The 10521-nt window shown below is 44.2% G+C and overlaps 1 protein-coding gene across 4 annotated transcripts in view; it reads right to left on the bottom strand.

The window, feature by feature from the left end:
- trpm7 (transient receptor potential cation channel, subfamily M, member 7) overlaps positions 1–10521 on the bottom strand; it is a 32973-nt gene that overhangs the window by 9562 nt on the left and 12890 nt on the right. For 2 of the 4 annotated variants that reach the window (XM_017418733.3, XM_037979737.1), the window contains exons 9-22: positions 8809–8932; positions 7937–8009; positions 6448–6548; positions 5937–6071; positions 5798–5851; positions 5568–5708; positions 5277–5411; positions 4861–5138; positions 4553–4781; positions 3659–3814; positions 3385–3528; positions 1830–1958; positions 1448–1699; positions 117–291 (exon numbers count right to left, since the gene is read on the bottom strand). In XM_017418733.3, coding sequence (XP_017274222.1) covers positions 117–291; positions 1448–1699; positions 1830–1958; positions 3385–3528; positions 3659–3814; positions 4553–4781; positions 4861–5138; positions 5277–5411; positions 5568–5708; positions 5798–5851; positions 5937–6071; positions 6448–6548; positions 7937–8009; positions 8809–8932 — 2126 coding nt within the window. Of the gene's footprint in view, positions 1–116; positions 292–1447; positions 1700–1829; positions 1959–3384; positions 3529–3658; positions 3815–4552; positions 4782–4860; positions 5139–5276; positions 5412–5567; positions 5709–5797; positions 5852–5936; positions 6072–6447; positions 6549–7936; positions 8010–8075; positions 8198–8808; positions 8933–10521 lie in introns of those variants that run through there. The other 2 variants (XM_037979738.1, XM_037979739.1) reach the window with 2 other exon arrangements.

Genomic DNA, 10521 nt, shown 5'->3' with positions numbered 1-10521 from the left:
CACCCACACACACACACACTGACAGAGACCCGTCAGCTCCGTCTCGGCGTGAGCTGGAGCTGAGAAGGGGGCGTCTCGTCCTGAATCAAAACGGCCCTCGCCCCCATCGTCCTTACCGTCGATTTCGTAGGCGTACACTTCCCCGTACATCATCCAGTACGGCTGAAAAACCACGTCTTTGGCTAGAGTCCAGCTGGGCTCCTCATTTGGGTACAGAATGGCTTTCCTCGGCACGCCGTAGCTCAGAAGGACGATCGCCATGATCACCACGATATAAAACATGTTGGCCACCTGCGGGAGATATCCCAGAAGTTGTGAAACAGAACCGATTTACCATCCACGCTGTAAATATTTAACACTCGCAGACTTGGGAGTTTAGTGCTTCGGAATCAGCCCTGGGAATCCCACAGCAGAAATTGTTTGTATTTTTTTTTGGTAATTTTTGCTTAAAGGAGGAATTCTTTTAAAATAAAACCAACACTCTTCTGCTCTTTAAATCGGCCCTGCCTCGCCGGTTCAGAACTTGAGAAACAAAGTAAAGCTGTTCATGAAACTCTCAGGGCTGATAAACTAACCCATGAACATGAACGCATGAACGAAACATCATGTTAACAACAATTAAAATAAATCTAGTTTCACTACAAAGCGGTTTAGGAAGTTGGGAAAAATATATTTGTTTTCTTGCTGGGATTAAATCCACGATAATTTGAGCTACATGTGTGTATTTAGTGTTTTATCATTTCACAGATAAAATAATAAAAGTTCAGCTAACATGAAGACAGGTCAAGTGAGATGGACCCTCACACAGAAACATACGAAACTTACATTTTTTTACACTTTTTATAGTGCGACACAAACATTTAATGGTTAAATCTGTTAACTATGCTGTTACTGATGTTAGTAAAAATGTAAAAAGTGATGTAAGTTTAGGTAATGTGTCAAATTTATTCTGTTTAGTCCATTTAAGCCAAGTTAAATCTCTGCTTATTTAACCAAAACCTCAGCAAGAAAACAACTTTTTACACAATATATACATATATAATAAGTAAATAAAAGATTATTCCTTTATTAATACCCTGTTGAAAGATGTGTAGTCACTTGTGTAATTAAGGGGTAAAAGGCACAAAGGACAGGACACGAGGAAACTGATGGGGTTACTCAGGATGTCATAGTTTGGTACGATACCTGCGTGTAGATTAATAATGCTGTTTAAATGTGAATATTCAGAGCAAAAGACACAAACACTGCTGTCAAACAGAAATTACAAATAAACAAAACAGTAACAAAAAAAGATGGCAGCTCTTTATTACTAACAAAAGTGGAAAACTGACACCATATGTTGCCCCGTTTTGCTCAGTTTGAGCATTTATGTGAAATAACGTTACAAGGAACAAGTCTGTAACGGAGGCGTTCGCTCAGACGTGTCCTTCAGTCATCGAGAACTCACCATTTTGGCAATCATCATGACGTACGGTCCAGCCTGCTGGTTTACGGCCAGGAAATCCAGGAGGCGGACGTACCAGAAGATGATGTTGAGACAGTAAACCGTCCTCCCCGCTATTGAGACGGACCCTTGACCCAGCCTCAGGCCGAAGCCGATAAAGAACGTCACGATGGCCAGGAAGTCAGAGATGTTGAAATAGTCGCTGAACCACACCTTTATCTTCTGGTTTATTTTGCCCGCTTCAGACATAAACATCTGCAGGGGGAAAAAAAAGAGAAACGAGACAAGACAGACATGAAAAGTCAGCAAATAATCTTTGAGGTTTTTAATTTAAGCAGACGAGCCTTCAGTAGACTCCGTGTTGTCTCCTGTTCGTTTTGCACACCTCTCGGATTTTCTCGATGGCAGAGGTGAAGATGTAGAGGATGACCACCCACTCCTGAGGAGAAGGCCATTTAGGCAGTCTCACCAGCACCACATACGTGTACAACATCAGGTAGCCCAGGTAGAAGAGCTGAACACAGGAGACAAAGAACACAGTGAAACTAAATAAGTCATCTTGTGACAGACTTTGTGTTGCTCTTTCAAACAGGTTCATGTTTGCATCACGCTTTACGCTTTCCAGAATGTGTCAGGAGGCCATATCTGCTATACAGCGGCAGACGGAGAGGCTGGATTTCTAGACGCGGTCAGCTGAGGTCCTCTTTCGGGGCTGAACAATCACACCACATTGAGTCGACAGCAAACACTCTCCTTTTTTTCCCTCCTCTGAAGCCTCTGGCCTCCGAGCTCAGCTGGTGGTTAGGCTTCCCCTCAGATAAACTGAGTGTGGGACAAAATTTACCTCCTCTGCCTCCAGTTGCCAACAAACCAGCTCACTGAGAGCAGAAGAATTATATAAATGAAGGCAAGGCTCCTTAAACAGCTACTGTACAGAAATTAAATGAGGCTAACTACTTTATGTTGATTCTGTTTAGCTTTAAAAAGGTACAAGGTTTACAATAAGTTTTAAACCTTTTTTTATTTACTAAGGCTATTGAGTTTAGCAGATCATCTGCCCTCTACTGGCCAAAATGAATTAATGCAGCACCAAAGTGGTCATTTTGGGAAACAAGTTAAAACATTTCTTTTAACCTATAAACAATTTTGGTTAATTCTACACAATTTAAAAAGAATATCATTGTCTGCTGCGTTGTTGTGTTTTTTTTCCTGTGGATGGTATCTGCTACTATCAACTCAAAGCGCTGTGACCCTTCTACAGAAACTGCTGCTTCCAGGGAGGAATCAGCACCATTTCCACCATTGTGGAAAAAAACAAAACCACCCACAGATGTAGACAAACACGTCAGTCTCTTGGTGTGACTTTGATTAGGTCCACAGCTTTTGTGCCTTTCTTTTTTTAAGTAGCTGAACTTTGACATGTGAGGCTCGAACAAATGGAAAAATCAGCTTTTCTCCCATGGGTGGTGCACGAGTCAGTGATGCGGCGCTGGAATCAGGATGGAAGCGGGTACAGCAGATGTAGATAAGCTCAGGCAGAGGCTGGTGTTCAGTGATGTTATCAGCAGCCTTCAGTCCTGAACAACCTGAGAAACGACCCTTTCTCTGCAAATAAAACCAGCAGCAGTGACTCACAGGGGCCTGAGAACAAGCCTCGGGTCTCGTTTCTGATACGCGTTTAAAAAAAACAAACACCAAAAGCAAGTGAGAGAAGAGGAGGTGAAAGTGAGAGAAAATGTATTTAAATAAAGTTCTAACTGGCTTTTCCCTGACGAGCTTCCAGTCGATTTAAATGTGTTTAAAGACACGTCAAACGTCAAAAAATTCCAGCCTTTTTTTAACATGTCACGTTCACATGCAGTCAGATTTGTACCCTGTAAAATGAAACACCAACAGGGGGTAATTAGATGAGAGCGGGTGAAGATGTGAAGATGTTCTACCGTGTTGGACCAGAACTTGACGATGGGAGCGTGGTAGAAGGCATAGATTTTTCTGGTTAGAGGCAGCTTCCGGGAGCGAACATGCGTCTCCATGTCGTGTTTTACCTCCATGTGTTCGTGGGGTCTGGCCTCTTTGAAGACATCCTGCAAAGAGGCGAACAAGACCCCGTCAGACAAGCCGTGATGAGGCAGAGCGAAACTGCAAGGTGCTTTGAAGCTGCTGGTGACTCCGGGCTCCACTCAGACACACAGACCAGACGTAGGAAATCTTTACCATCTGGATGTCTTCTGTTACGTTCTGAAAGTTGTGCTCGCTGTCCTCCATGGTCATTTGGTGGTCATCTTGGCTCTGAGGGATGTGAGCCATCTCAGCTTTGGACTTGTACTCCAAAAGCAGGATGGCAGGAGGCACCAAGATACTCAGAATCACCTGGAGGCACACACACACACACACACACTTATGAGGGTGGCTGCTGCTAGGTTTGCTGAAAGTTTCACATCGTACTCCAACAAACCCCATTTCTGTGGATCATTTAGCACTAATCTTCTGTTTTAGCGGAGCCAATCGTCATCACAACGCAGCTAAAGTCAACCACAAATGTAAAGGTGAAGTATTTTCTTGAAACACTAACAAATGAAAATAAAAGCTGACAGTCTGCATGTATGCTGCTCGGCGCCGTTTGTCCCAGCAGAGTTACCGTAGCTTCCTGTAGTGTAAACATGTTGCAGTAAAACTGTGTTTTCCATCTTTTTTCGATGAAGCCTGTAGAATATACATATCTGTGAATATTAGCTGAAGTTATCAGAACATGCCTGTCTTTAGTAATGACTTTGAAACAATTAACTGTGAATAAATAGCCAGTGATGAACATGATGCTAATCGCGTTAGCTTTTCTATGGCGTTTTCCATGTAAAGTTAGCATCTGTGCTAACTGTTGTTCTGCAGCCTCAGGGTTTTCTGACATGCACTCTTTATTGGACATAAAAATTTATATTTATTTACGTAGAATAAGCCTGCCATTAAGCATCAACAAATTCTTCCTGGACCCATTAAAAAGTTCAGACAGTTTTTAAAATCAGAAACTTGAAGCAAAGTGCCGATTCTCAGACTACAAGTTCCCCGGTTTTCTGTTTGCAACCAAAAATAAAGTCTAGATGGAGCATGAACCTTGTACCAGGAGTTCTTGCGCATGTTCAGCCGTCCCATCCACATGTCCGACAGCAGCATCTGGGTGCAGGTGTGAGCCACGAAAGGCCGCAGGTGGGAGGAGACGGCCAACTTCAAGCAGGTGGAGTTGCTCCAGTTCTTCAGCTCGTAGGTGAGGAGCTTCATGGCCATGGTCTCGTCCTGCCTGAAGGACTGCTCCAGCAGGTCCACCGCCAACGTTCCAAACTCGCTGAAACCCATCACATCGGCAGCGTTAGCTCGTGTTCGGTCGAAGCACAGATGGGTTTTTTTTTTTCCGAGAAGCTTACTTTGAGTGCTCTTTGAGCTCCTCGGAGGTGTCGTCCACCACGTCGCTCTTCTTGGCCTCATAGCTCATGGAGCGGCAGAGCTTACAGGCCACCAGCGCCTTCGCCATGTTCTCCTCACCGTGCTGCCAGAAGAACAGAGACATCTTCTGCCTCTTCATCAGCACCGCCCACACCAGGAGCTCGTTGAACGGGTAGGGAAAACGGCGAGTCTCCGGGTCGTCGATGTCCACAATCTCCTCTTTGCTTCTCTTCTTGTTCTGGTCGGCAGGGTTCTCCAACTGAGGAGACAAAAGTACAACAGAAGGGTGAGGATGGGGGGACGTGGAGCCTCGCCTCTTAGATGCAGAAAGACTTTTAAAAATTCGGCCAGTGTTCAAATGAAGCCCTGTGGTGTTTATCAGACAGCAGCGGGTCACCTTGGGTTTGTACGGCTGTGCAGTCTTGATGAAGTGATTGTGCCTCGTCTTCTCCTTCTTATCGGCCTGCATGCTAAAGGTCTCGTGATTCTTCCTTAGATGAGAACCAGGACCTGCCATGTGGCGCCCAGACCTCTACGCAGAACAAAGAACCATTTTCAGATAAACTAAACCGTCTTCCACTGTCTGGAAGTACAGATCTATTTCTACTGTGATTAAGAAACATTAATAACTATCCAAAAAATGTATAACAACACAAAGTGACTTCATGTTTAAACACCCGCTCCTTACCCTATTGTTACCATGGAGATTGTTGTAAATGATTCTGAAGCGTTTCCTGGTGTAGTTGCACCTGTAAGTCCCGCCCATCAGGTACTCAATAACCAGCCCCACGTCGATCAAAGTGATTTTATAGTTTGGAGGAAGATTACTCTGCAACGCACAAACAGCAGCCGTTTAGAAGAGTCGCGCTCCCATCAGCCGGCGTGAGCTTAGAAACCGACAGGAATGCGGCGGGCTACCTGTTTAACGTCTCTGACCAGGTGAAGGAGAGTGGGGTTGTTGGGAGGATGTTTCTAGGAATATGAAAAAGTAAAGAAATAAATAAAATGCTTCTTCTCGGCCCGATGTGTATTTACAGCAGCAGCTGTGTTTTGTTACCGTGTTGTAGAGCTCCTCCAGTCGACTGATTGTCAGAAAACGGTGCATGCTGACGCCGTTCTCTATGAGCAGCTTGACGAAGTCCACCCTGTCCATCACCAGAGCATCCAGCATCGCTTGCTCCAGAGAGCTCACCTGAACACACACACACACACACACGTACATCAGCGTGGCAGTATGGAAGATATTTTTAATGGCAAATTATTATTTCTAAAACCAAACATGACAGGGAGGCCTAGAAGTAAAGCGCAAAGCACGCAAATAAATTTTCGTCCTCTCGGTCAGGCCGGGGGTCCTCCGGTATTAAAACAAACAGGCACCCGGGGCTGCTTGTGAAGACAAATGGAACAGGGTTCATGTTGCAGCTCGTGGCCTGAAGCCAAACACCCCCTCCACCCCCCTCCCCTCCTGATTCCTCACTGAAGAGGGACTCTGAGGCCATTCTGGGCGGGTCAAAAGGCCCTCGGGCTGGCGGCGAGCGAAGCGAACGTCCCCCGGCAGGCGTACGTACCAGAAGCTGCTGCCCGTACACAAACACGTGGTTCTTGGCGATGTCCACGCGGTCCCAGGCCAAAGTCAGGACCAGCTGATCGAAGGCAGACGCATTTGTTCCTGGAACACAGACGTACAGCCGTGTGTAAGAAGGACACCTTCACAGACAGAGAAATCCTAACTAATTAAAGATTAAAGAGGTCTAACAAAGAATAGGAGTCAGATAATCACTAATGCAGAAGAGGGTGGCACAGTGGAATAGTGGTTAGAGCTGTTGCCTCCCAGCAAGAAGGTTGCAGGATCGCTTCCCGGCCTGAGGCCTTTCTGGGTGGAGTTTGCATGTTCTCCCTGTGCACACGTGGGTTTACTCCGGGTACTCCGGTTTCCTCCCACAGACCAAAAACATGCATGTTAGGTTAATTGATGACTCTAAAATTGTCCCTAGGTGTGAATGGTTGTTTGTCTCGTTCGTCTATATGTGGCCCTGCGATGGACTTGCGACCTGTCCAGGGTGTCCCCCGCCTCTTGCACAGTGACTGCTGGGGATAGGCACCAGCTACCCGCGACCCGGAATGGAGAAGCGGTTAAAGAAAATGGATGGATGGATGGATAATCACTAATGCAGCAGATTAGACAAAGCTCCAGTCTGACGCTCCGGTGAGCCATTGAACTGAACGATTATAATCTCAGCTGACTTTTAGTTTGTATTTTAGAATAAAACAAACAACACAAACATGTGTTTGAGTTTTAGTGCTTATAGTGACACCAGCCCCTCTAACCTCCCCTTTCTTTACTAAAGCTTACTTCAGTGGGAAAAAAAACCTTTCAAAACTCCTCAGTTTTTGTACACTCGGGTCTATTTGACAACACGCTGATTTTGCACCGTGATGACAGCACTGTAAGACTAAAAAATGTGCTTGAGTGGACGCCTCCAGGACAGGTGGGGGCTTTTTTTATTTTCCATTCTTCCGAGTATCTGAACTGGTTTCTGGGAGCCATCGATCATCTGACATCGTTTAGAAGAAGAGGAATGAGGGCGAACGAAGTGGGGAAAAATGTGCCGAAACAGCTGCTTGTTCCTCTTTGAAGCAGGTGTTGAAATAAAAATTAAATGTGTTTTTTTTTCCTTCGTTTTTAATCTAAGTTTTCACAATTGGTTTGAAAATTGTCCTTTCTTTTTTTTTTTTCCGATAAAGCTGAGGCAGAAGGAGGGTACGTCTGGAGGCACGGGGGCTCGGTGAATGTTGAATTTAGGAGTTCATGTGAATCTGAGCGACTTGATGTCAGGAGCAGAGCGAAAAGGGCACACGAGGGGAGCCGTGTTCTCAAAGCATATCTATATCCAAAGAAAAACAGTCAAGAAAACTGGAAATCTTAAACCTCCAAATACCAGCCGCTGTAGGTTATGAACAATCTTGATTGAATTTATGCTATTTTCTCTCTTATTTTCTTTGTTACAAAGGGGGCTGGGAGAACATAAAAAAAGGTTAGAGGAGCTCTTTACAGACCTTGGAGTAAGGCTCTCAGAATGGCCACATCAATGTCCTGGTGTTCTTCCGAGCCGATGTGGAACACAGTGATCTGTTTGCCAAGAAACGAGAGAGCACTTTTTAAATCAGGTTCCCACAGACGTGATCCAGATGTTTCGGGCTCGTGTGACAAGCAAAACCGGTTTATATTTCGAACAGCGGAGTCAATCGGCTGCTTGGAGCGTTTTCACCATCATCCCTGCGATCCTCGACCGCTTACGTCATTCAAAGGTTTTCAGACTAAGGAGGGAACAGGTCGAGTGTAAACACAAGCTGTAATTTACACCAGATTCTGCTTTTCTTAAACTCTGCACAAAATACACCCTTATATATGCAAAAGAAAAAAGGTTTTATTGATACTGATATGTTTTCTTTAGCAGAATGTGAGTTTAGCTGCACATTCACAAACTAGCAGCAAACAAATAATAAAGCCAGGTTGTTTTTTTTTTTGGTGTAAAATTTGTCTGAATGTACATAAACAGAGTAAAGAAATACAGGGTCGTAGAGACCGGAGCTCATGAAAACATTCAACTCTGTGTTTAGATTTCTTAACCCCCCCCCGGAGGGGACGGTCGCCCACAGAGCGGGACGGAGACTTTGGTTTTTTTTTTTATTAACTTTTTGTTAAAATTAGGTTTTATGACCACAAACCAGGCTTTGTTCACATATTTGGCATTTTAGGATTCCATTCTTTCTCAGTCTCATGTTTTCAGACTTCCTGTCAGTGTTGAGACGTTTAAGTAAAACATCTGTACATTTCGGTCTGATGTCTAATTACTCGAGTTTTTTCCCCTCATTGGCTTTTAAATAAAAAAAGAAAAGGAGTGAATGTGAAGAGTTTAGTTTTTTACCAGTTCTTTGCTCTTCATGCACTCCATCAGAGTCTGAAACAGATGGATGGCGTCGCTCTGACTGAAGTTGAAGGTTTTCTTGATGGTTGCGATGATGTCCGTCTCCACGCCATCGGGAAGACCTCTGTGGAAGAATTACAGGTGAAGTGGCACGCTGCAGGTCTGCATCCTCCAGCAGCTCCATGAACTCTGGGTTACTCTTCATCACTGGATTGTACACTGACTTATTGTTTGATACACAAAGTTGGGTTTATTTTCGCTCTCCCCTGTTGTTCATGACTATCAAAGATGGCAACAACGGCCAACCTGTTGCCACAAGACCCTCGCACGTTGGCTACAGGGGAGATGTGTTATTGCTCAGGAATGAGTTCAGAGAACTACAACTTCCCTTTCGAAGAAAAGCAGGCAGGCTGCAACAAGAGAGAGAGACACCGCTGCTACAAGACAACTTTTATAGAAAGGCCCGAGACTTTTGTTTCAAATTAAAATGATAATTACTTTGTATAAAAACTACATCACAGCTGACTCCTTCCCTGCCAGAACAATTTATACAACAACAAACTCCTCTGAATTTTAGAGTTATTAGAAATCTATGAGAACGGCTCTCAGTCTGAGGATTTCGTCGACAGATTCCAGCGCAGGTTTACGTTGTTCTGTCTTGTTAAAAGAACAGAAACATCCCCACAGTTTCCACACTCTGCTTTCTATTCAGCTGAACACGTGTGAGCTGCAGAGCTGTGGAAAAGTCTGCAGCCACACCTTATTTCTTCAAACTTTGTTCCAAGAAGCCAGACTTTGTTTTATTCTCCTACAGCGATCCTGAGCAGCGGCGCTGCAGGCTCGATGGAGGCCTTTCAAACTTCTCCTTCCAACACTGGCTGCTTTTTCGCTCATCTGTGACCCAAATCCTCGACTGCTCCTGCACGGCGAGGAGCGGACGAGCGGAGGACAATGTGAACCACTGCGCACTTTCAAAATAAAGCGAGGCTCAAATCAACACGTCCTCTGTACTGTAAATCCAACAACAGGTTATATGAAATCCCAACAGAGGGAGGTGTTAATCTAATCTTTTGATTCATTTAGAAAGATAAGATACAGTCATGGCCTTTGAGTAGTGCTGGGCGATATGGAAAAAATCCTATATCACGATATGGATCGTTTTATATCACGATAACGATATATATCACAATATACCCCAATTACGTATGTTGTCAGTTATTCTCTGAAAAATATGAAAAAAATAATCTAATTTCTTACCTTTTTTAAGCTTTATTTTGAAGTGACATTTAACTGAACTTTCACAAACAAGATCTGCTGGATTTTAGTGCAGCAATATATATGTACCTGTTATCAAATGACAACAGACTCCATTATCTTCGGCCGGCTATAGTTTCACTTTTCGCAACTTTCCCCGGCTCTTTTACAACTTGTTTGACCTTGCACTTTTTGGATTGTTAAATATTCTTTTACGTGGTTCTTCTTTAAGTGATAGAAGAAGTTTGTTGTGTTGGCGTCAGATGAGAAAACAGTCTAATAGCAGAGTTAGCATTAGCATTAGCATATTACCTTTTTCTGCTCCGTGTCGGACTTCTTGAACCAAATCACAGACGTCCCCCGCTCGTTTTGGTAAAAGTCTTTCTTCTTGGGCTGCCTGCTAGCTGTCTCTACTTGTTGCGACCCTGGGTTTGATACTTCATGCGTCTCCATCTTTCA

Source organism: Kryptolebias marmoratus, linkage group LG15 (assembly GCF_001649575.2).
Source record: "Kryptolebias marmoratus isolate JLee-2015 linkage group LG15, ASM164957v2, whole genome shotgun sequence".
Lineage (NCBI taxonomy): Eukaryota > Metazoa > Chordata > Actinopteri > Cyprinodontiformes > Rivulidae > Kryptolebias > Kryptolebias marmoratus.
The sequence above is the reverse complement of the archived record's forward strand: the minus strand, read 5'-3'. Positions and strand labels throughout refer to the sequence as shown.